At 37.8% G+C, this 27,010-nt stretch overlaps 2 protein-coding genes across 6 annotated transcripts in view; one reads left to right on the forward strand and one right to left on the reverse strand.

The window, feature by feature from the left end:
• Window positions 1-19,259, forward strand: part of LOC124873636 (adhesion G-protein coupled receptor D2) — a 128,471-nt gene extending 109,212 nt beyond the window's left edge. For all 5 annotated transcript variants that reach the window (XM_047374409.1, XM_047374412.1, XM_047374411.1 and 2 more), the window contains one exon: window positions 18,643-19,259. In XM_047374409.1, the coding sequence (XP_047230365.1) occupies window positions 18,643-18,750 (108 nt within the window). In that variant the 3' untranslated portion in view covers window positions 18,751-19,259. The remainder of the gene's footprint in view (window positions 1-18,642) is intronic.
• Window positions 19,260-21,813: 2,554 nt separating this feature from the next.
• The window catches only part of nr5a2 (nuclear receptor subfamily 5, group A, member 2), a 77,861-nt gene continuing 72,664 nt past the window's right edge, over window positions 21,814-27,010 (reverse strand). The window contains exon 7 of the mRNA XM_047374414.1: window positions 21,814-23,705. Within this exon, the coding sequence (XP_047230370.1) occupies window positions 23,458-23,705 (248 nt within the window). The 3' untranslated portion in view covers window positions 21,814-23,457. The remainder of the gene's footprint in view (window positions 23,706-27,010) is intronic.

Genomic DNA, 27,010 nt, shown 5'->3' on the forward strand with positions numbered 1-27,010 from the left:
CATAGTTTTCTTCACAGATTTGACCCACATGCAGAATGACACTCAGGAGGCAGGAGAAAAGTTTAACAAGTTTATTTGACAGGTAATGTAAGTTGGATTGGAACTGGAACTGGAGGCACAGCACTGTACGGGAAAGGAGGATAGGTAAGTTCTCTGGAGATGAATAGAAGTTGGCGTGGAGGAATGATACAGGGCCTGGGAGGACTGAACAGACGCTGCTGCGGAACAGGTGAATTGTCCAGGATGACGGTGAGTACTTCTGAAGAGGATTTGGTGAGTATCGACAGTGGATATCAATAAAACCTGAGATGACTTTACCTGGTGAGTCTTTGGTGAACAATTGGTGGAGGGTGAGCAGGGTTCGCTTATCTGGCAGAGTGGGTATTGAGCAGTCAGCTGGAGATTGAACCAAACTAGGTTTCTTCTGGGGCTTGAGTACTTAGGCTGAGGCAGGATCCAAAACTGAGGACTTTGAGCCAGAGCTGAAGGTCGCAAGAATGTGAAACCAGGACTTGAGGATTCCTGAGGAAGGAGCATAAAAAAGGTAAGACTTTGAACATAAACTCTGGAGTGAAAATACAAGGCTTGGCCATAGGAGTTACCACAGAGATTAACACTCAGGCACTGGAGTACTGACAGCTCCACCTTCTTATACTCCTCCAGGTTGATGGAAATGCGGCACACCTGTTACCCTCCACACAAGGGGATCTTGGCGGCATCTAGTGGTGAGTAAGAGTTAGCCGCAGGTTAAAAAATTACGCATGAAAAAACTCACAGACTCCAACAATAAGTTATATTTTACTCACGTGGTTGTTTAATTACACTGGACAACACTGTGCCTTTCAAGTTTAAGTTCAAGTTTATTTATATAGCACATTTAAAAACAACTGTAATGTTGACCAACGTGCTGTAGAAAAATTTAAAAAATGACAGCAAAGTACAAAAGGATAAATTAAACAGGATACATTTTAATGCCCCTGATGCTGTATTAAAAGCCAGTGAGTACAGATGAGACTTAAAAAGATTGTCAGTTGGAACCTTTCTGATGTGTGGGGTTAGTTTATTACACAGTTTAGGGGTACAACCCTTAAATCTCGAGCCTGGACCTTGGTACTGCTAAAACTGATTATTAGATCTAAGGGATCTGGAGGGCACATAGGGTTGAAGGAGATCAGATAAATACCCAGGATCTTGTCTGTTCAGTGCCTTAGAAGTTACCAATAAAACTTTAAAATCTATCCTAAAATCAGCAGGAAGCCAGTTACAAGAAGCAAGCACCAGGGAAATATGTTCACGCCTTTCAGTTAATGTCATAAGACAAGCTGCAGCATTGTAGACCAACTGCCGTATGTGGTGCATTTGTAAATTATGCACAAAGATGAAAAAATGTAAACACTGGCTAATTGTATCTTACACCTAAAACCTCTTGAAAAGTAGGTATGCCTTGAAGGGAGCTGCAGGTTGATGTACCAGTCATGTTCCATTTATCCAAAGCAATCTGTGGTGATTGATCAATTAGCCCTGCTTAAAACTGGAGCGCAGTGGGATCAATAACACTGATCAATAGGCAGAGGATTTTTATTTAGACCAGTGGCACTAAATCAGTAAATTCCACTAGCACAGTCGAAATGGACTGTAATGCTAAAAAAACCCAAAGAAATAAAATAAAAACTTACACAAACAAATAAAAGAACAGAGACCATTTTCCCCCGAATTGCCTGAGAACTGATTACATAACAGTGGTTAGCAAAATGATTTAAGCTTATGTCACACCTTTTGCACGTGTTTGCTTTTACAGAAAAGCAGTTTTACTATTGTTTTGTCCTGTGAAGCATTAATACAGTGGATACCTCTTTTTAAGGTAAAGGGTTCTTTCTAAAGATATGAAAAAATAGCCAATTACATCATGACAGTATTTTCAATGTATTAATTAGGACAAACCAATTGGTAGTAGGCTACTTATATTTAGAAAATAATATACTTTAAAATATTAATTTTCCATCCAGAAAAATAGTTGACAATATAAGTGTTATTATGCTGCATCACAGTTGAATTTAGTTTTGCAGTAAATTGGAAAACATTTTTTACAGTGGAAAGATGGATGTGATTCATACAAATGTATTCACATTGTAAGCAAAGACTTGATCCATGCAAATTTCTTAAGCAGTGGCTCTGTTCAGTTTCTGTGTTTCAAGTCACTTGTATCATATTTTCTTTGGTGATCAACAAGAATCAGTAGGATATGCTACCATTGGGAATAACTAGTTTCTTCTTGAATTGTCAGCTTCAGACTGGGACCACCATTTGTTGATGTTTACTAATTTTAATATTAACCCCATTAGCAGCTATTCCATTTACTACTGAAGTCAAGGGAAGGGTAGCCCCCCTGCTCTATCATAGCTCTCATCAGACCTTATTAGCATCCTTTTGCTTTTCATGTTTGTCTGTCAGGTAACCAAAATGCCTCCAATTAACACTTTTTCTTTTTCAGTTAAGGAGGATTCCAAAGATTCTTGTTCAGACGCTCTTGCCAATTTACTAGAATTTAAAACTTCTCAGTGCTTAGAGTTCACATGAACTGCTTCAAGGGAGAGGAGATGTCTGTGTCTGTGGACAGTACTGCTGTGTGAAGTTGTGTGCCAAATTGGGAAGATGAAAATGGCTTAGTTTATATACATTTTTATGCAAATAAGTATCTTTAAAAAATATTTTTTTAGAATCAAGTTAGTTGAAATGTCAATTGTTTTCACAACCCTACTTGAATAAGTATAATGCACAACAAAAAGATACAACTTTAGCTTAGATTTTATTTTACTTTTTACTTGATGGTGTAGCTTCTCTGAAGTAGTATTTTTTCATGGCACCCAATGTTTGCCTTTTCTGTCTTCACAATTACTGAATATACTTCATATATTAGTGAGCATCTGGCATCATCTTTAATTGTAAATGGGACAAAAAGGCATAAATGTTGTGCAGACCTGCAGAAAGCCAATCACGCTATTCTGAGCCATAAGCAAGAGCACCTGCACAACACGGAGGGGCGCTCACTCCTCATTGACTGGACATTACATTAAGAGATACAAAAGTTGTTGACAGAATACTTTTTTTCTCCACACATTTGTGCTGCCCTTAATCTGATACGGTCCTGGGCAGCAAGCTATATTGCCCACATGCAAAACCATCACTGTTCCTACAATCTGAATGAGGCACTTTATTCCACAGTGGATTATTTTAAGATGGTTTTGAGTCTAAACTAAAAATAAGTGTCTCCCTAAATATAAGTACAACTTACTCACAGTGTCTCTAAATAGTTTTATTGGTACCACAGTGAGCATGTCTGGTTGTATTTCCCGTTCAGCTACTCATTGTCAACCTGTTTTTGTTAGTTACCTGGAAAAACAGCGGATGTCCCTTTCACCACAGTGATACGTCTGATTCACGACCCCATCAAACCCACGGGATCACCAGTGGGCTAAAACACAAAAATACAGTCAGCTGCCATTGACAAACACACCTTTCTCACCCTTCCCTTTAGTCTCAATGGGGCCAAAAGCCATTGTTTAACTCAAACAATCTGCATTGAATTAAACACTGGCAGCAGGCTTTTTACAGTGAGGCTGAGCACACTGCTGTCATGGGTCCAATCGTTAATGTGCCATCACTGCACCGCACATCCTCATCAGACACAGTCAGCACTGAGAGCATTTCCTCCATCGGTAGGTGTCTCTGTACACGTCCTGCGATGTGTGTGAGGGACTAAATTTGGCCAAATAAAGTATGTTATAGGATCCAATGAGAAATAAGGATGTTATATGTTTCATTTTTGCATTTTGTGTTCATTAGTAGTATTGAACCTCTTTATAGAGATGTGGACATTAAAGTATTATACCACAAGGAATTTTGGACATTTTTACGGAGGATTTCCCCTTGGATCCACAGAGCTCAGAACTAAACACTAGGGAGAAGGAACTGTAACTCGAGCCAGGTTTGCACAAGCAGAGCTCACAATCTGGCGTTTCTCCGTTGGTTGTCCGCTTCTTTTAAGAACCTCCTGATTAGACCATCATAAGTAGCAGCTGCACATCAACACCTGCCAGTCACACCCTGCAAATAGAAGGTGAGAGGAAATCACACAAACACACACATCGACCTGCACACAGCTCAGTGGTAATGACAGTTGTAGAGCCATACGATACATACACACCCACGCAGTAAAATTATACATCCATATTGTAAACAAAACCATCCATCGTCTATACCGGCTCATGAGCTGGTGCCTATCTCCAGAGGCAGGGTACACCCTGGACAGTCGCTAGTCCATCGCATCAAGAGACACACAGGACAAACAATGCACATACCCATTCATAGCTAAGGACAATTTAGAGAGACAAATTAACCTATTAGACATGTTTTTGGACTGTGGGGGGAAGTTGGAGTACCTGGAGAGAACCCACATATGCACAGGGAGAACATCCAAACTCCATGCAGAAAGACTCCCAACTGGGAGTTGAACCGAGGACCTTCTTGTTGCAAAGCAACAGTTCAACCAACTGCGCCACTGTGCAGCCTTGTAAAGAAAACCCTTAGCCATAATTAATTTACAGTCTAAGTAGTTCCAATATGACGTATAATAGTTATGTACTGTCTCCAGATTTAGTTTTTCATTATTTTCTGTTAAAAATTAAGAAGTTCATATCCCATTTCTTTTTCATTTTACCTTTATCTTTAGGCTTAAGCCCACTCCTATCCCTACCCTATACCTACATTGTTTGGTATAAAAAAGGAGAATTTATTTTAGGGCTGCTCTTCATCCACTACAGCACCACTAATGACTGTTTTTCGTTGCCCAACCCTCATTGTTTGCATGTTGTTCATCTAACACCCCTACTGTTATGGTTTATTAGCAAGTCTGCAAATTAAACTGTGTTAATGTGTACGTTTTGCTGGGCCCTTATGTTATTCACTTTACACTACTTAATAATAAAGTAGCTGTAAGCAAATAATAGCTCACTTATAAATCACTTATTTGCTCTGGTATTCATATCTGAAATACAGCAATTTAATGCAGACTCAGTAAAATTTGGAAGAAGTAGCTGTTTAAAGTCGTTTTGCTAACAAGCAGTGAGAAATAATCGTAATTTATTAAATGATTAATTTAGAGTTGCATGAAATGTGTCTTCAGCACAGATACAAGTAGAAAAAATTTTATAAAATTTAAACATTAAAGTATGATTACTGTTTACATACCTATCCAACTATTAAACTGTTTCTCAGTAATATTGCAACATTTTAATAGTCAGTCAGTCAGTCATTTTCTACCGCTTATTCCATAGTGGGTCGCGGGGGAGCTGGTGAATTTAAAACTAGGGTTATTTTTAAAAAAGCTTAATTACAAGTTGGATGTTTTAAGATTTATATTCTATATGAGACATCGAGAATTTCTGGGGGAACCTTGCTGGCCTCTAAGTAGCAGCTTAGTTTGCTTTTATCAATAAAACTCGAGGTAATGCTTTGGAATATACCAGACCAGGCAAATAATGTGTGTATAAGATGTGTTCTGGGACATAAATATTTTTACTCACATAAACTATATAGGTTAACAAGTTTGTTAAGGAAGATTCCCAACCATACCAACTGTAACACATTGCAAATTATCTGTCAAGGTATTATTGTGACAACACAATATTGTTGACATGGGAATTACATTAGTAAATGTATCTGGTAGCCCAGCTACGATGCCTAGTAAGCCCAAAGTCTCTGCAGTCCTACATGAAAAAATGTGTTTGAACACCCTTACCGCAAAGGGTAGGAGAAATGGGGAAATGAGGAATGAACTGGGATTCAGTCAAAGTACATTAACATTCAAAAACTGCTATTCATGCTTTGTAACCAAATCAATAAAACATATATTTATGTATGAGTGTTCTCATAACCCCGTTCCACAGCGACAAAAATAGAGGCCATCCTACTTTCAATCCCCTAAATCTCTTGTTGAAAAAAAGGGAACAAAAACTGTGAAGGTCAGGCCAAAAAAACTAGTGGCACCAAAACATTCTACACAGAAATCTTTGTCTTGTATTTTAACTTATTTTGACTTCAGATTTATTCTAAAAAAAAAATGTTAACAAGAAAAACTTTGAGCCTTTTCAGTTTTTGTGTAAAGGATTCCATCTTCTGATCGTTTCATCAGCACTATAACTCTTTTATGAATTTTTTTCTTGAAAATACCTTTAGGTCAATTTCCTAAATGTAATTTTGGTTGCACTGTGTTAAAAGGTGAATGAAAAAACATTTATACTGAATCAAGTTTTATTCTGTAACAAAGCTTAGTGACAGAGGGAGAATGCTGTCTAAAGAAGATGCTTACATTTCTGTAACAATTACATGTGTGAGGTTGTGCTCTATTGCAGTGTGTTGGCGGGAAGGAAGGGAGTTGGTCAGAGATACTGGGGTAGACAGGAAGTGATCATCCTGGTGTTACCAGTGCCGAGGTGAAGCCCTCCAGCTCCCCCAGGCCCACACACAAAGTTGCTGAAATGCTCACACAGAGCATACAAACTTAAAAACACAAGCCTCCTCTTCCTTATGCTTTGTCACAACTCACCTTATATTGTCTGTTACAAGGGCTGAACACACTCCTCTCTACACTGATGTCCAAAAGTTTAGGATTCTTTTTTTTTTGGGTGGCTTGACAGAACGATGACATTTCCATGAGTAGTGCGTTTGTGGAGGTGGGTGGGATGGATGGACGGATGACACTGTATCCACCCGCCCTGGGGAGAGGAAGTCCCTAACAGAACACAACAGGAAAAGGACAGAGCAAAAACAAGTGCATGTCTTTTTGCACATTAAATCATGTCCTGTTGGACTTTGGACTGGTTCTTTCTGAGCCTCTACCTTTCAACAAATGTTATTGCTCTTTTTGGAAGAGAATTAGATGAAGTCTGCAGATGGATGTATATGTGAATGCTCATTATAAAAGGTTATTGAACTGAAAAGTGAAATGCTTTCAATGAGAAGAGAATTTGAAATGGCGCAGAATACATCTGCGCCATTTAATACCTGTCTTTTGGTCCAGTTTGGGAATGGAATTCTGTGTATCCTATCAATCTGATTTATCGTCTTGACTTGCAGATGTGATGACTATCGTCGGATATAAGTGCCACATAAATCCCGGTTCCATGACACATCACAAGCCCCGAGTCTGAACCTGGTGCCTTGATCGTCATCCAAAATCTGAAACAAAGAGACAAAGGTGTCTGTGTTGCTTGTGCAGGAAAAGCTCTTCTGAATAGGGACAATAACAGATAATGACTTCAGTTTTGCTTAAAATTAAAAGAGCAACGTTACCTTTTAGTCTGTCTGGTTCATTCAAGTGCTTTAAATTTATAATACTGACTGGCACATTGTAGATTTCTTCTTAGACATATTGGAAATGCAGCTCTCCCAGTGCTGTTCTTATTGCAGGGCACAGCTGTAAAAAATATGACTTCCTTCCTGCAGACAATTTCCTGTTTATGTCTGAATGCAGGTCAGGAATGGGGTATAGTTGTCCCTACCTCATCTATCGTCATCGTCATCCCAGGTAACATCTATTGTCATCATCACCCTAAGTAAAAATGATGCAGGATGTTATGAATCCCACTGTCCTCTTTTTGGAGAAAATATCCGTCAAGGATTAAATCCCATTTTGATTGGACAAGACTCTAATCCCCAAATTACACTCAGTTGGCATTTCTGCGCTCTGGTGTATGTGTGAGCGAGTGTCTGATTGTAACATGCATTGCTGTTTTGTAGTTATGTATGCTAAAAAGCATTTTTAATCCACAGAAAACATATTCACCACCATGCCTACACAGTCTTGTGACATGATTTGCATTTGCTACTCTCCACAGGCCTAAGAGACCCCTCCACTCACCCCCCCAAAACGTTTCAATTGCACACACATGAATCTTCCCAAGGCACCCTGTTTGTTTGATTTTCTGCTGATTTGCCTAAAATAGGCAGCTGCTGCTGCTGTCAGTGTTTAATTTAAAAGCTCATGTTCCGCTCTGCACGATACATCGGGGTCAGGAGCATGAATGGGTCTGATGAAGAGCGAGAGTTCTGATGGGTGGGTTGATGAAAACAGGGGGAGCGTGTGGAGACTCCTAGGTCTCTGGGTGCCGTCATTAAGATGGCTCCTTGGCTTGGAGATGAGACGGCACACTCCACACACTAGGCTCATTGAAGATGATCCCCTGCTTACTAGGATCATCCATTATTTATACGTTTTTACAAATTCCAACCGACATTTTTATCGCTTATGAATGTCAGTTTTTTTAGGTGGAAACCTATGTGAGTTTGTGCGTAACAGGTTTCAGAGGCACCGGAGAATAGTTACAATGTTGACCAGATATGTTTACATACACCCATCATCAATGTAATTTTTTTCAGGTTGGGCTAATATAAATATCAGCAGTTTTTTAAACAGAGATTAGCTGTACAGGTTAGATTTTATCTCTAATTGGTTAGATGCCTCCTAACAAGTTACAGAGGAACCATGTGTATTTGTAGCCTCCAACAAGGTTTAGCTTAATTTAATTAGCTTAATAAAAAATGTACCAATCATCTTACTAGAATTAGTGGTTTTTTTAATTTGTGGTTTCCTGATACACACCCAACTTTCAAGCAAAGTCCCTACATTTTTAAAGGGTATAGGTCTGGGGCAATTCTCAGCCTCAATGTTAGCCTGCTTGAAACATTCCAAAGGCAGGTGTGTGTTTGGGGTAATTGTCCTCTTGGAGTAACCAGTTGTTTCCAAGTTTCAATCATCTGAACCAAAGTATAACCCCCGGTTGAAATCAAGTTAGTCAGAATGTTCAAGAACAACAAATGAAGCTTCAACAATTATGACCATGAATGAATTAGAGAGAATTCACAAAAAAATTTAGAATTGTGGACCCAATTCTTTTTACCATTGTGTTGTATTATTAGTCCAAAAGTAAACAAACAAACACACACAAAAAAAAAACAGTTCAAATGCATTATTAAAAGCCAAAAGTAGTTATATTGTTGCTAATGGTCATTGTATAAACATTTCTACTACTACCAAATAAATTTGAGAGAAATCTACAATTGTTGAATACTAATTAATTTTCATAATTAGTACAATATTATCAAAGTTTTTTTTGTTTTTCTGTTTATATGTTGATTTTTTCTGTTTTTACCTGACATTCAGACTATCAAGGTATTTCCAGCAATTCAAATTTGATGCTCGCTTGCCTAGTCATTAGTCTGTATAGGTTGAGATGACTCAATATCATAATTGTCTGCTCTGCAAACAACATAGAATAAGTAATTGAATATGTTCAAGTGGATGTCAACAATGACATGATAATCAGTTAATAATTCCTATGCACAGTATTGGCCGATGAAAGTCTGTCATGAAGGGTTAGACCCTCCGCTGTCTAGCACTGCCATCTTGTACAGATCTGGCCATGCCGTATTGATTAAATTGCTGCCTGGTGCTTTGGTGTGTAAAGCCTCAGGCTCCACACTCTCTTACCTCACCTTACATCACTCTGGTCATATTAGACTCAAAAGCTTGCTTTCCACCGTTAGACCCTTGCTACACTCCCAGAGAAAGTACTTGTCAAGATTAACTTAATCTTTATGTTGACTGAAATTCTTTTTTTGAGTTGTCAAAATTTAGTCCAGTACTTACTTGCTGTCAGTCTGGCATCATCCATGTGCCTTTATTTTTGTTATACATAATTTATGGATTTGTTTACATTTAACAAAGTGTGACTCTTTAACTTGAAAGCCTAAAACAGAGTTTTTTCTCACTCCCTGCCTATTTTCTTCAGTTCTCATAATCCCGATTGATGGGAACAGAGCATTTTTCTTTCAGAGGACATGTAAACATTGTTAGCTTGCACTTTATTTTCCAGCCATCCATTTTTACATTTATGCATACACAATCAATCTTTGAGCAGCGCCATCACTGTAAGGCTTTTAAATGCTTTGCTCAAGGGCACCTTTGCAGTAATTGTCTAACCCAGCCAATTGTGTTTGTCTCTCCCCTTAACCTCCCCACTTATTTTATAGCCGGTAGTAATACGGTGCTCATGGATGACAGATGCAGTGTCCTGACACTATTCCCCCTGACATCCCTAAGGCTTATTGTACTTTTAAGTGGTTTTAAAGATTTAAAGTGACTTTTTGGTGGCTTCTTGCCTGACAGAATGAGTGGCAACAAGTCAACTAACTTAGCAAATTTCACAACGACAAGTAAAACGTTCAGCCACGTAAATAAGGTTTTTCTTCTGTTTAATCCCTGATGTTCATTTTAAAAGCGCAATGTTACGGCCCTGCTGCTGCCTCCGGCAAAAGACCGAACCTCTTAAGACTTCAGAGCAGCAAACTGACAGTGTTATTTTCTCAAGAGTGAGATAGCTGGCTAAATAATTAGATTTCTATGATGGTGACAATGTGAACACAGCTGTTTGCATCTCAGGGCTTCCCAGAAGTGTCCCTTGAGGTGAAAATGAGAAGGAATATACAGAAGCACAGAGGAAAAGTTAGTTTTTTTTATTGATTGATTCACAGTTTCTTTAATTTGTAGAAATACATGGATAGTAAATTGCCCCTTCTCTTAACATGTGGGTTAACATTAACAAACATGTACACTGACAGACATGATCATGGATCTTGGGTTTGAGGGAAGGATCCAAGGCTCAAAGAAGGGAATACAACATGAATGCCATGACAATAACAGATAACTAAATGTTAACTAAACTAAAAGACCACTAAATCCATCACAGGTGCTGTTTATGAGCATAGGCATTCTCAGATTAAAAAAATCCTCACTGGACATGTTTTCATATAAATCTTTGCCTTATAAACTAAGGATCTAGGTCGAGTCTCGCATCATTACTCTTGTGTTGGATGGCATTTGTGTTATGCATTGAAATCCAAGTTCAGTGTTCAATATATATCATCAAATATACGTCAGCAATTTTTCATTTTCTTGTTGCCTATAGTTATAGTTCCCTTAACTTTTTTGCTTTACATATTTCTCAACTTCAGACAAAAATCATATATGCCCTTAGCCATATTGCTAACAGCTAATTAGTAATATTGTATTTGATGAACTATGCGAAACAAATGATCCATAAGTTCAAAACTGCTCACCTGCATTTCTTTGTTAATCAGGTTATCCTGCTTATTTGCTAAATGCTTTTCTGTTGATCCAGTAACAATGAAAAGAAGTAGCTACAATCTTTCAAATTAATTTTGTAAATTACAGAGGTGATCAGCAGCTCAAGTATTGACTAATTTTGCCTTTTAACTGAAGTCATTTTAGCCTAAGTAGCTACTAATTATTTTCTCAACTTCTAATTGTACTTTTATTACATGGAAACTTTCTTATCATCTCCTCACAGACATTATCAGAGGTCACACCAAAAATATAATTATGTGTTTTATCCCAGATGGTACAGTTGATGAATAGTGTTGTGATTATCAGGTTGTCATTTCATTGCAGTCACAACATTCCTTCTTTTGTCGCTCCCATAGAGTTCTCCTTTTGATTTCATTTAACGAAAGGTCAAGTTTCCACAAGCAGTCATTCACTGGCATCCACCTTTGCCACGTGGCTGAGGTCTGGCAAGATTAATTCTTTGTGTCGTACCATCTCTATGAGCCAGGTTCATATTTCCTACAATGGAGCCAAGCAAACACAGGAGAAAAGTGTGTGCTTTTCTTTAAAAGACATTGGTGCAACCGTTTTAACAGGACGGCCGTGTTTGAATTAGATGTTCTAACCTCCCGCTTGCTAAATGGATTTCTAAAGTGGCTGTAGTTGGAGGCTTTCAATCGGATGCAACCTTGAATATTTTTTTTTATGTGAGCTCTGTAGGATTTAAGTGCTGGTATAACATGAGCACGACTGAATGCATGCTCCTCATTTTTTAAAATTGAAAAATCTCCAAAGGCTCTCCCCTTTGTTCAGGCAATTAATGGAATGCTGGCAGCGAGGTTCAGGTGCTTAAAAGTTGTGTTTTTTTCTCGCTCAATCTTTTTTTAATGAATAATAAAGGATAATCATTGTGGTGGGGAGGTAGGGTGGGGGCACAGCATAATGCTGTAGGCTTCCTCTTTATGCACAATGATGTATAATGCATGCTTTGAAATGAAACGGCAGCGGCCTTCGAACTATTCCATCTCCAAACCTTAGTGTATTTGTTTTGCATGCCATAGTGATGCTTTTGCATAACAATAGTGAGTTTGCCCATTAACAATACTTGCTTATTAATTTGATCTTTACATTTTTAAAGTTTGTCCATCAGGCCGCCAAGCAACGGGTGCTCCATTTGCCGTTTGGTGTAAGTGATTAGAATGTTGGCTAATTGCCTCTCTAAAGGGTTGAGCTGTTTCTTTTTGTTTTCATGTTCTATGAGTGCCCAGTTTTACACTTGAATTAGATGAATACCAAACAAATTCATGGGTCTATACATTTTCCACTGTATTTAGAAATGTATTTGATGTATTTGTTTGTTGGTAAGACATTACAATGATCAAGGAGGTGATGATTGCTGTAAATGTTCTGTTTTTACGTTAAGGTTTTGTAGTGAGTGATGCCTAAAACAAATAATTGCCTTTGTTTGGCTTTATATTACAAATTTATTTTTTTACCTTGTTCAACCATAAGAACAGACTTCATAGAGGTGGCACAGCCTGTCTTTTAGGTTATAATGTTTACATGTTTGCATGTTTACATGTTTGTTGGATAGTGGAAACCTGGCAAATTATGTACAGCAAATAAATGTTCTGATATCTGCTATAGAATTACTGACTGGTGAAACATTTTTGCCACTATAAGACCAGTAAAGCCTCAGGGCCTGCCTCAGACTGTGCTGCGTACCAAATATTCTTATTGCAACACACTGTTCCATGTCTTTCCACAATCTTGGAACACTTCTAAAAGCTTTCGCATTTTTTTCACGCCCGCAGTCTCTTTCACTTTCACTGTGCTTTACAATGCAGGGAAACATACAAACGGGTCTTGGTAAACACGAGTGATGTGGTTCCAGAGTTTAAAAGCTTCATATAACATTGGCAGACGCAACTTGGGGCTGTTTGTGTGATGGAGAGGAAAACTTGTTTAGAAACTGACAGCACTGTGTGTTAGAGAGTAAAAAAAACAAAAAAACTTTGTGTCTCTGTGCTTATGTTGCTTTTGGCAAGTTGTGTGTGTGTGTGTTTGCTCTCTGCGTGGTTATCTTTTGAGTTACTTGGTTTGGAGCTGATGTCCACCTTCGGGGATGCACAGAGCATGCATTTCTGAGTATTTTCACCTGAGGCTGGACTTGTTAGAGTGTGTGGATAAATGTATATACATTATTTACACAAATTCAGAGCGAGTGAAAGCAGGTTTAACACGTTTACAGACAGGAGGCCAGGCACTGCGAACCAAGCTTCAAGTGAGAATTGCAACGCTGCGCGTGGGGAATCGAGCTGGCCATTTGCCTGTCTGTGACCGGCATCCTTATTGCTGCGTGTCGGCACTGCTAACACTTTCTGTTACCTGTTTAGCAATTAAATTATTCCTCATATCATATATATGTTTGCTTTCGGTAGTAACTTTAAATAAATCAATTAAAAACTTGAAAACTGTTGGCAACTGTTGATTTAAATTTTTCTGGAAATGTACAGCCTTGTGGAACATTTAATAACTTCTAGTCAAGCTTAGAGGGCATGTTTTTCATTGTGAATATGAGATTAGGTGAAGGTAAACTATTCTTGTAGGTTATAGACTTTCAAGGATGCTTATAAAATCTGAACATCTTGGTTAATGTCACAACATTTGTGATATTTTATGCAAGCTAGCGGTAAATATTGAAAATGACCTCTATGCTTTCCCACTCAAAAGTAAAAAAAATTAATTGTTGTATGTATGTAACATGCCTTTCAGCAGTAAAGGCCAATGTCATACCAGTGCCTCGCAAAAGTATTCATACCCCTTGAACCTTTTCACAAATTTACCATCTTAAAACCACAATCTATAGTGTATTGTTTTTGGATTATATAGGATCAACAAATAGAAGTGCAAAATTGTGAAGTGGAAGGACAAGAAAACATGGTTTTCAAATATTTTTACAGGTAAACATCTAAAAAGTGTGTTATATGTTTGGTTCCTATGAGTCAATACTTTGTAATCCCCCTTATCTTTGCAGTTACAGCTGCAAGTTTTTTAGGATGCAGTATGTTTCTACCAGCGTGATGCAGGAGACAAATCATTTTGCCTATGCAAGATAGTTAAGCCCTCTCAGATTATATAGATAGAGTCTGTGAACATAAGCTTTCATGGTATGCCACAGATTCTCAACTGAATTCATGTCTGCACTTTGACTGCGTGATTTAAAGACAGTTTGCTTAGATATAAACCCATGGTCCTCAAACTGTGGTACAAGCACCACTGGTAGTACTTGGTATGTCTTTAGGTATACTTAGAAGAAATGTTGTGGTATTATGTATTTGCAAGTCTGCATGAACTATTTAAAAGACAAGTGCATCAAAGAAAATTCTGAGAACCCCTGGTACAAACTGAAGCAGATGACAGAGAATGAAGAACATTTTCTGGGATCTAGTTTTCCATGTAACTTTGAATTTAGAACTTGGTTCTGAGAATCATATACAGGTCCTTCTCAAAATATTAGCATATTGTGATAAAGTTCATTATTTTCCATAATGTAATGATGAAAATTTAAAATTCATATATTTTAGATTCATTGCACACTAACTGAAATATTTCAGGTCTTTTATTGTCTTAATATGGATGATTTTGGCATACAGCTCATGAAAACCCAAAATTCCTATCTCACAAAATTAGCATATCATTAAAAGGGTCTCTAAACGAGCTATGAACCTAATCATCTGAATCAACGGGTTAACTCTAAACACCTGCAAAAGATTCCTGAGGCCTTTAAAACTCCCAGCCTGGTTCATCACTCAAAACCCCAATCATGGGTAAGACTGCCGACCTGACTGCTGTCCAGAAGGCCACTATTGACACCCTCAAGCAAGAGGGTAAGACACAGAAAGAAATTTCTGAACGAATAGGCTGTTCCCAGAGGGCTGTATCAAGGCACCTCAGTGGGACGTCTGTGGGAAGGAAAAAGTGTGGCAGAAAACGCTGCACAACGAGAAGAGGTGACCGGACCCTGAGGAAGATTGTGGAGAAGGGCCGATTCCAGACCTTGGGGGACCTGCGGAAGCAGTGGACTGAGTCTGGAGTAGAAACATCCAGAGCCACCGTGCACAGGCGTGTGCAGGAAATGGGCTACAGGTGCCGCATTCCCCAGGTCAAGCCACTTTTGAACCAGAAACAGCGGCAGAAGCGCTTGACCTGGGCTACAGAGAAGCAGCACTGGACTGTTGCTCAGTGGTCCAAAGTACTTTTTTCGGATGAAAGCAAATTCTGCATGTCATTCGGAAATCAAGGTGCCAGAGTCTGGAGGAAGACTGGGGAGAAGGAAATGCCAAAATGCCAGAAGTCCAGTGTCAAGTACCCACAGTCAGTGATGGTCTGGGGTGCCGTGTCAGCTGCTGGTGTTGGTCCACTGTGTTTTATCAAGGGCAGGGTCAATGCAGCTAGCTATCAGGAGATTTTGGAGCACTTCATGCTTCCATCTGCTGAAAAGCTTTATGGAGATGAAGATTTCATTTTTCAGCACGACCTGGCACCTGCTCCCAGTGCCAAAACCACTGGTAAATGGTTTACTGACCATGGTATCACTGTGCTCAATTGGCCTGCCAACTCTCCTGACCTTAACCCCATAGAGAATCTGTGGGATATTGTGAAGAGAACGTTGAGAGACTCAAGACCCAACACTCTGGATGAGCTAAAGGCCGCTATCGAAGCATCCTGGGCCTCCATAAGACCTCAGCAGTGCCACAGGCTGATTGCCTCCATGCCACGCCGCATTGAAGCAGTCATTTCTGCAAAAAGGATTCCCGACCAAGTATTGAGTGCATAACTGTACATGATTATTTGAAGGTTGACGTTTTTTGTATTAAAAACACTTTTCTTTTATTGGTCGGATGAAATATGCTAAATTTGTGAGATAGGAATTTTGGGTTTTCATGAGTTGTATGCCAAAATCATCCGTATTAACACAATAAAAGACCTGAAATATTTCAGTTAGTGTGCAATGAATCTAAAATATATGAATGTTAAATTTTCATCATGACATTATGGAAAATAATGAACTTTATCACAATATGCTAATATTTTGAGAAGGACCTGTATAACACAACTTAACCGTGCTCCAGTTCCATGTTTGGAACCAGTGGGATTTCCTTCTTAGTATTCCCAGTGCCTGGCCTGACTATTGTTAGCAAGCAAGCTAATAACAATTTATACCTTTTATTTTTGCACTTTCAGACACTATAGAAACATGTTAAGAAAATTCTATAGATTCTATAGTACAATGTGAATATTTGAATAAGAGACAAACCGTCAGATGTGCGAATTGACACATTTCTACTGTGCCAATGCAAAGCAGCCATATACTTGGAAAACTTGGTAATTAATTACCAAAGTGGAGCTTGCTCTAAATATTTAGAACTTGATCTAAACCAGGGGTGGGCAATTATGTTAACAAAGGGACCACATAAGAAAATTGAATGATGACATCTCTTGCTTTTGTGTCATTGAATTACATAATAACTTAACGTAAAATAGCAGAATTACCTTACATTGATAACCAACAATGGTTTCCCGCAGTTCTCTAACAGTTCAGTCAGCTGAGAGAAATCCAGCACGTTTTGGGCTTTAAACAAGTGCACTAAAGTGAGGTTGAATGTCTGAGGTGGATATGCGAAGGACAGCACACAAGTGATCATCACTAAGAGAGGATCTGCATCTGGATTGGTTAATCTTCATCACTGAGAACGTTGTTCACAGATGTAGGTAGAGCCAACATCCTCAGAGCATGCCTCCTCAAGTGTGGAAAGATGCCCTCTTTTAGTGACAACTCTGACAGTGATACTGATATAAAATCCTCTTCCAGTAGATTATCAGACTCAATGAGATTAAGTTGGACATCACTTGGTGCATTATCCACACTATAAGTTAAGGGAGAAGAAATCATGTGCATTTTACTCACTTGTTTTGAAGTCTTAATATCTTCTTTAAAACTCAACATGCAGCGCCTCTAAATGGATTAATACTTTTTGAGGTGATTAGCTAAGAGTGTGACTTCCTGCAGTGGCATGTGAGTGAGAATGTTGCCCTCTAATTGATTTGAAAGAAACTTTAGCTTACCCATGAAAGCTGTTACCAAGATGTATGTTTCCTGTACAAAGAGGACCTTGCCTTGCAGCTTAGTAATTAGTTCATTTATTAGTGCACACGCATCAACAGCAAAGGCCAGATCTGGCATCCAGTGTGTATCTGAGAGCTCTGGGATGTCCTTGTCTTTCTTTTCACGAAACTCTTGAATCTGTGCTTGCAGGTCCCATATTCTTTTGAGCTTGAATCCACTTCAGTTGTAACACCTACCAGTTTGTCCCATTTTAGTCCCAATGTGTTCATGGATGCCTTAACTTCTGTGAACAAATCTCTGTTGTAGTTCCTTCCATTGGTTGCATAGCTGCCAGCTCCACCATCATCTCATAGTCTTTCGGTAATCTACGTACAAAGATATCTGGGGAAGGAAAACAAGTCGAAATTGTTTGTTTTCTTTGCGGCTGAAGCGCCAAATTCCCCATGAAGTTCTCGGTCCGTCTCATTATGATGTGGCTCGAGTCTTTTTCTCAGGACAAGTTAGCGCTGTAGACTCCACCAAACAGTCTTTGATAAACTCTCCATCAGAGAATGACATACTATATCCTGCCATATCTTCAAACAACGTTACATGTTCTCCACACATTAAGCACACATTACGGTCGATTTTGGCAAATATTTATTTGACAAATATTTAAGTCCGAGTTTTGTGTCTGCATTCTGTGTCAGTTTTCTTATTTTTAATGTTAGCTGACATAAATAAGCGCTAATTTCTTAAAAGTTAAAAAACGTTTTACTACAAACTCAGGCAGGTTGGTCAAAGGCAGTCAGCAGGCCGGCTGTGGCCCGAAGACCGTAAAATGCCCAGGTCAGATCTAAACCCTTCCATTTTACCTCTGGCTGTTTGTTTATCCTATCTTTCTTTCCATTCATTTTGACCAGCTTTCCTGTTCCTGCTGAAGAAAAAGTCCACCAGCATGATACTGCCAACATCATGTTTCACAGTGGGGGTTGTGTGCTTAGGGGAATGTTAAATGTTACTTTTCTACCCCACATAGCATTTTATATGGATTATTTTAGGGGTAAAGAGTACTGAATAAAAATGCACACCACTCTTTTTAATTTGTTAAAAAACACGAAATATATCATTCTTCTTCAGCTATACAAATATGCACAAAATGATAAGATATATAAAAGTTCAAGAGGTATAATTTTGCAAGGCACTGTATTAATTAGACATTTAATGTGCTAAGTTGTTTTTGTTTTCTTTCTATCTCTTTCATATTTTTCAACGTTACATTTTGAAGGTTAAATACTGATTTGCTTAGGTTTTGATACTGAACAGTTACCTGTTCTTTTCGTACACCAAGGTGCCCCCTCCTATAGAAGTGGACGCCTTGCCAGCTGGATGCAGTCTTCATGTTCCTATGGACGTTGAGTTTGCCGCTACCTGTTATCCTTGCATTCCTCCACCCTAGATAAACTCTGTAAAGAGCGACCTGACTGGTTTAATGATATGTGTGGTTAAAATCCTTGTATTTTCTAATAGATGTTTTCTTTTTTCTATCATCCTCTTTTTAAACTATTCTATTCAATCAGTGATAGTGTAAAAATAGGAGAACTCATATGTGTTTGTAACAGTTACATTACTTTTTCTGAACAAAAACTGAAGTACTTTAACACTCATTTTACGATGTACTGGGTGATATATAAGCATAATACCTTAAGTGTATGTTTAGTCTAGTGTTTTTTTAACTATAAAACAATGTTTAGTAACAAAGTAAGTTTTTGTCTGTAAGATCCTTTGGTTTTCTTGCTGTTTCTTCCTAACAGTTACTATATACAGTATTTAATTGCACAGGTCTTGTTTTGAATTAGTTGGGAATATTTTTCTCAAGAGTTTTGCAACCCTTGTAACTTGTATTTTTAAACAATTAACTATGACCCACAATGTGACAGAAGCTGAAATAAACATTGAGCAACGGGATTCTGTGTAGAATTTTTGTAGTTCTGGATACTGATTACTTTTGATTATTTTTCATGTTATGCAACTACATTTTTGGTTTTTTCTAATCAAAAATATATTTCATGCCTCATTTCTACATGTTGTGGATGCCTTCCCAGTTTAAAAAACTGTTTATTTTGGTCAATACTGAACAACTGACATATAACCTTAAATTAATACAGCACAATTTTATAAATACTATAAATCTTTCTAAACAATAAAATTATATGCCTCAGAGAAAGATTGATCAAGACCAAGTTGTGATAGGAACTTTAAGAAATTCAGCAACAGTGACAAGTTGTACAGAAGCTGGGAAAATAAATAGCATTTTGATGTTTTATTGTGTTACAAAGTTTTTTTGTTTTCCACAGAGGTCTATATGGCAGCAGTTCAAATTGCTGGACCGCTTTCCAGGACTCTTAATGTATAACTGCGAAGTTGCCAAAAACATGTTCTTTTATTTAAAGCTTTTTCTTAACTATATCCAAAAAAAGAGGGACACAATGGGTTGGAGCGGAACATTCTTCAACTATGCAGAAAGCAGACGTCTTTGCAATTTCTTCATCTGAATTTGCATTTTCTGCTTGTGGTATAGAGTTTACCTGTAAATTAAAAGAAGTTCAAGGCGTCTGACAGACTATGGACATAGTTTTAAATTTCTGCTAGAAATTACTGTCGGATTAGGAGACATAATAAAGAAGGGGGAATGGATAGAGGAAGCTAGACATGACGTATTGACATGAGATTAAGAGAATTTTCTGTACATTAGACACGGGATTAGAAATGTTTTACTCAATGAATTCATAACAAAATGTTGACAAAATTAACAATGCATGTTGTTTTGGAAGGCAGGGTTAGGAATACCTTGATCAAAAACAACAACAACTAGAGTACACAAGGAAAGGTGTCAGCATGAGAATAACTTTGTGAAAAAGAATTCAGTTACAACAGGAATATTAAGTAAACTTTGTAAAAAAAAATTGGAATGACAAATGCGTATTAAATACATGCAGAAAAGCAGCAGGACAGAAAGCCAAGAAAATTGTTGAAACCTGTCACTTTAGAAGGTAATCCTGCTCCTGATAAGAGCCAGTTAATATGAGCCATTCATATATAACCACAATAAATTCCAGGACCTTTGCAATCTTACTGTACCAGAACAATCAATTAAACGCCTTACTATTTAGTCTGACATTCACCATATTTTGTACTGGGAATAGTTTTTTCAATGTCTATTATCTGATACATGTTTTTATGTTCTTTTTTGACATCTTTTTACCTTTTATGCATTTATTTATAAATAATTTTTTTATGTCCTTTGATTTATGATGTTTACATTTTATTTTGTGCAGTGCTTTTTGATTGTCTGTGATATAGGCACAGACAGTCATTCATTCATTTATTTATTCAGTCATTAAACCGCCCCCTAACCCCCAGCCCATATTCAGAAGAATTGCCCAAGAGCCAGGGACCACTTGCAGACAGCTTCAGAAAGACCTGGAGTTAGCAGGCCTCCATGTCCACTCTCTGCACAAGACTCCACTGTTGAAGAAAAAGCTTGTTTAGAGTTTAGACAAGCCAGTGGAATACAGGTAGAGTATATTAAAATCAGATAAGACCAAAATGTAACTTAATGAATGTCATGACACACAACATGTTTGGAGGCAAAATGTCTCTTTATATCAACCCAAAAACAGAATCTGTGAAGTTTGGAAGGAACATAACGATGTAGGGCCGTCTTTCATCATATGCTAATAATGGCAGACTTCATAAAACTAAACCAAGGCTGAATGGAGATACGTAGCAGCACATTCTTGATCTTGATAAGACATGTGAGGGTAGATTTTTCATCAAGAAAAGGATCTCCAAGACACATCCATGGATATTCTGCATTGATTTCAAAGAAAGACAAAGTTACCAGAATGACTCTGCCAATAACTTGAATTAAATTTACCTTCAAGATTTGAAAACAGATCGCGAGGAAGAATGGGCAAAAATCACACTTCAGTAACACTTGGGACTAGTTTGTCCATGAATGGGATGTCTGATGCTGTCGGTACCAAAAACAAAAGTACTGAATAATATTTAGTAAGTGAGTTCAAAACTTTCATTCAACTTACATATTTTAAATTATTGGAGGACTAAATGGTTTAATTCCTTTGTATGTGTGGAATACTTGTCTTGTTATTGACATCTGGTCAGAATGTTTTGCCAGTGGCCTCTGTAGTACACTGTTCAGTGCTTATTTTCAGTGCTTATTTTCACCACTGTGTATCAATTGTTTTGACAGTTATAGAAATCTAAAAACAATGGAAATAAGTAGTCTTTAGTTTAAGAGCAAACCAGACTTAACAAGGATTCAGGTTTAAATTTGGTGAGGAAAACCTGTGCGACACAAATATTTTTCACCCCTAACACTCTTTGACGTACAAACCTTCATGGACATTTAAAAAGACAAAAAAAACTGAAGTTCTTGTTTTTTTTTTTTTTTTTTTGTATCTGAAAACCACTCATGGAAACAAAACAGAGAGCATGCTACAGTAAACAAATTTATTTTGGCGTGGACACCTCACGTCATGTAACACAAAGATGGAGACCCAGCGACGCAATAAATTATCTTCAATAGTAAGCGTAACCAGTGACATACTGTACATCAACAAATTGAAAGAATTGTAAATAAAAAAGGGATTTACAAATAAAATGCTGAGAGGGAAACACAATCATTAGACAGCATTGCTAATAAAAAATTGAAACGGTGTGATTCCTCTTTGATTTTAGTGTCTCACGACATAATTTAAGTACTGTTATAGAGAAATAAAATAAGAGTAAACACTGTACACAAACCAAAGAAAACAGAGAGAAACTCTTTTCTTCATTTTGATGATTTCACTTTTTTTTTTAGGAAATCATTGATTTGCAAATTAAGCTTCATCTCAGTTCTTTCACATATGACAACATGAATGTAAACACCTGTTGAATTATTCTTTTTTTTATTTTTTACAACATTAATACTTTATATATATATTTATATATTTGTACATATTTTCATTCACATCTGCACGGTTAGCTAGCATGGTAATGAAATAAGGCAAGACTCACATAAATGTGACATCACAATTGTTTTTTCTTTTCCGCTTGTAACACTGATTATTACCTTTTTTTTTTTGTCATTTCCTTCCTATCCTCTACCGCAGACTTTGGTTTTTTAGGGGAAAGGCAGGATCGATCTGTCTCCATCTCCGGAATCATGACATGTTTTGTTGCAGGTTTGGTGAAATAATAAAAAGTGTGTTTGTTGCAGGAAAAAGAAAATGGGGCTATGAGTGTAATTATTTATGCTGTCTTTATTTAGAGGACTTATCTAATGCTGGTCTTTTTGATGTAAATAGTTAGAGATGATTCTGAGAATGTGGAATAAGATGGGAACAAAAGGGGACCATGAGGAGCAAACAATTTCTGATAGAAAAAAAAATGGATTTCCTCCTTCGGTTTTTTTGTTCATCGGTGAGTGATCCTTTCTTTCAACCTTTCATTATTTTACCTTCTCTGTTGGTTCGAGCTGCTCTTGCAGGCGTCATGTGGGAGGTCAGAAAATAGAGTCACTTGCCTGGTTGCCTGCGTGTCCATTTGACTTTACAGTACCGACGACAGCCAAAGCCCAGTTTCAGAGGGAGAACACACAGGAGTATCGTCGACCTGTTGCTACAAAAGCTGTCTGAAAAATGGGCAGTGTTATTCGGCTTCCTTTTCTCAGCACGGATCCACCTTTTATTATTTTCAGAAGCCCTACAGTCTCATGGTCGAGCAGAAATCACCATGTAGTGTCAAATGTGGAGTTTGTTTCAAATGTTTTTCTTTCTTTTTTGCCCTTTAACATGGTCCTCATCTGCAGTTCATTTGAAGATAACTCATTTGAAGATAACAGTCTTCCTGCAGTCTTTTTTATTTTTATTAAATGTTTTACAATAAAGTGATCTAAATGCTGTTTGTCTATGCACACTGAGTCACTGACTGTTCAAGTTCTTAACGAGCCTAGTATAAATATGAGTTTGTGACACTTTATGCTTCCCACCTTTATCATCTTCGCAGTCAAGCTCAAGGTTTGCGTTTGGAAAAAGAACATGTTGAGTTTTTTACAAACGTCCTTGCAGTTGCCGAAAGAGCTGGGGCAGTCCGGCTGTTAAGCTCTTTTTGCGTGCAGCATTTCAATTAGCAGGTTGTTGCAGGGCACGTCGCCATTCAGGTGTTTGTAATAAAGATACTCCTCGGCCTGCAGGCTGATGGCTCGGATCTCCGGCAGCCGAAGGAGCAGCTGGCCAAACTTGTCGGTCTGCTGGGGATAGTTGCACATGACGTAGTCCAGCAGCGCTGCGTTTACCTGCTCCTGGACGCTCTCCACCAGGTGGAAGTTCTCTAAGTTCTTCACGTCTGCAGGAAGAAGAAAGAAAGGGGTTAGAAGGAGGATTGTATCATAGTCCAAAACTGTTTTCACGCTTCTTAAACTATAATTTTATTTGTTTGGTTTCTATTTTAGTTTTTAAGCCAGCACATTTTTTTCTTGGAAAAGGCAGAGTTGTCAGAAAATTCATGTTATTTCAGCCATCTAACGTTTGTTTCAAAAGATGCATATTAAAGTTGACTCCCACTTCCTAAAATTCACCCTTCCTCTATCCCTTTACAGTTAATTCGGGTAGTAATATTCCTCAGAGAAATGGGAAACTCATTTAGGAAGCTGATAAATTATCGGTTCAAGCTGATTCTGCCTTCATAAACATATTTGACCATATTTTGACCTTATGTGTCATGTAAACATTTATTGCTCCTGCATATATCAGTGTACATTATTTTTTAATGGCTTTTTTTTTTACTTATGACAGTTCAATACACTGCTTTTCTTTTCCTTAAAACATGTTAAGCTATGGTTATTGTGCCATTAAAAATATCTTAACTGAGAAAAATACTTACATTTGCAAGTAAATTTGCAAGTACAGCTTTTTGTTTCCAAGTGCCCCCAAAAACATCTAAAAATCCACATTCTTTATTTCACAGAAACAATTGGGTCTCCATAGCCCTCAGAAACATAGACTAAATTGGGATATGATATCCAGCCTCCTAGTGTAACTGCGTCCTTAGTTTTGTCTGGGGCATAAAAATAATTTTGGAGATATTACTGACATAGAAAGGTTATAGGACATTAAAATTTGACTCCTTTAATTGTGGCTTATGTGTTGCATGAGGAAATCCCCCTCCTCCTCTTTTATGTTTTTCTCTGAAATGCCTCTTGGGATGACTATGTAGAAGGAATCAGGTAAAAGCAAGAATGTTCTTCTGAGAGTTAAACCCCAAGGAGACAATAAATTATTTAGGGCAGAGGTATATTCAGGCCACAGTTGCTTCTTAAACCTCAATGTCTTCTTTACATCTTAACAGGGCAGAAAGTACTCCGATTATTATCAAGAAGCATTGAAGTTTTTAAAAAGCCAGTATAAGGAAATCAGACATAACATAAACCTCATGCAGGAATTCACTTTGTTAGAAAGTTTTTGTTACTGTTAATTGGTTGTGCAAAATGCATTGTGTCTTTGGTAAATCCTCACCTCTCTGCACAGCTATAAGCATTTTTCTTAATAATAAGCTCACTAGAGGCTTGAGATTACTGCAAGACAAGACAAAAAATTGCTAAATGGATAATGGCAAACCTGAGCACTTTGTGTGCTCGTCATGATTATGAAGCACAGGACTGCATCATTGGAGTTCGGTGCATGTGTGTCTGATCTTTTATTAATTTGTATGACCCCAGGTTGAGTCTGAGCATAGTGGGCTACTCTGAAGTGACAGAGCTTCCCTATACACTTTGCATTTCTGCACCAACCTACACACACATTAATTTAGCCAATTTTAAAAACAATGACAGACACTAATCTGTGGGAATAAAAATATTGTTACTTTTTGTTTTACACAGTACCCACCTCCAAAAAACACATCCTCCTTCAGTCTCTCTGTCTCTTTCCCTCTCACACACCACATCCACCCACTAAGAGTATTAGGAGGAAAGAGGGGGGAGATAAATCAGCAACTAATGAGGTCTGGAGAATGAGAAGCAGGTCCTTCAAGGCACTTCCATCTATGATGCAGTCTACCATGCTATTACAATCTGTATGCATGTGTGTCTGTCTGCTCTTGTGTGGCTTGTGCATGTGTGTACTGCGGCTTGCTCTGACCTCTGGGTGACATGGTGGGGGGCTAAATAAGGCTAAGAGGAGGGCAGGAACGGTGGGGGTTAGGGGGTCTGTGACAAAGGAGCCTCCAAACAAACATGACATGTGCTTTTTCCTGCTGCCATTCAGCTGTCTGACCTCCTGTCAGGATCCTGAATCGGCTCTCACACCACCAACACCTCAGAGAAGTGGTAACATAGCCTTACATAAGCCAGCATAGGGCGCTCTAGGCATTCACTCACAGACGTCCTACGCAGGTCAGCGAGGGAGGGTGGAGGGATGGCTTGTTGTTATTATGTGGGAAAAAACATTGATGTAAAAGTTTTGGAGTTGTTATAGAATGAAGTTAAGATAAAATATTGGAATAATGTGAAATTGTGTTTGGTTTAATACTGCCCTCTGTTATTAGCCCAATTTTTTTAAATGTCTGCATGATTAAACCTTACCATTTTTATCACGTTTACAAAACAACTCTTTCTGCTCTACCTTTCTCAAGCAATAACTCAGGTGGGATATGAAGATGAGCTGGAGTGAAGTGATAAGTAGCCAGACTAAGTAGTGTGTACTTTTTTATTTATTTTTATTTTTTACAAACTATAGTATCAGTTAGTGTATTGAGCTTAGATTTTTAGTCCATAGCCAAAATAGTCCAGCAACAGTATGGAAAGAGGCAAGAATCGGTTACTAGTATCAAGGCTTTAAAAAGTTATGGTTTCTAAACCACAAAACATTTCTATCAGACCGTACCTACGGTCCCTAATGAGATGACAGAAAAAGTGACTGGGGTTTCTGGCTCTTTGAATAACAGAATAATGGTGCAATGCGGTTCCTCTTCCCTACCTGCTGCTGTGAACTGTTGGTCAGCTGGCTGAATGAAGGCCACTCCACTATTGCCTTGCTTACAAAATAGAAAAATTTTGCCAATAAATGTTTCTGGACATAGTGTGGAAACTGAAAACAAATCTGATGGTGACAGCATAATGCTGTGGAGATGCCACCCATTGCTTATATTAAGGTAACAGTTTTTTAAGACTACACTTGGGAAAATATGAGTAGTATGTGTGTGTAGCAGCTGACAATATTTATTCTATATATTTCCTCTAAAAAAAAACTATAAAGTTTGGTACTGATAGGATAATTAGAACTGTAAAATCTAATTTGTAGTATTTTTAGAGCTAAGAATATTTGTTGTTTTAAATAAAATGAGCTATAATTTCTGTCTAAACAATATCAGTGGCTTTTTATTCAAGATTAACAAAAGGGAAAATGTCTTATTGGCCCATGCCCTGTTGGAAATACAATTAAAATAAAATAACTACAAATAAAAAATTGTTAAACGAGTTTAAAACACTGAGGAGTCATTTATTTAGCTGTTTTGCTTTGCTTCATTCTATCATTTAATCCTTCACATCCCCCCAGCTTTGTCTTAGAAATCAGCATTTGTGCATTTATGTTATTTGCAAACTTTCAGAAATGTAATGCATTTACTTGTGACTTGTGTTGAGGGGGAAGCAC

Source organism: Girardinichthys multiradiatus, chromosome 9 (genome assembly GCF_021462225.1).
Source record: "Girardinichthys multiradiatus isolate DD_20200921_A chromosome 9, DD_fGirMul_XY1, whole genome shotgun sequence".
Lineage (NCBI taxonomy): Eukaryota > Metazoa > Chordata > Actinopteri > Cyprinodontiformes > Goodeidae > Girardinichthys > Girardinichthys multiradiatus.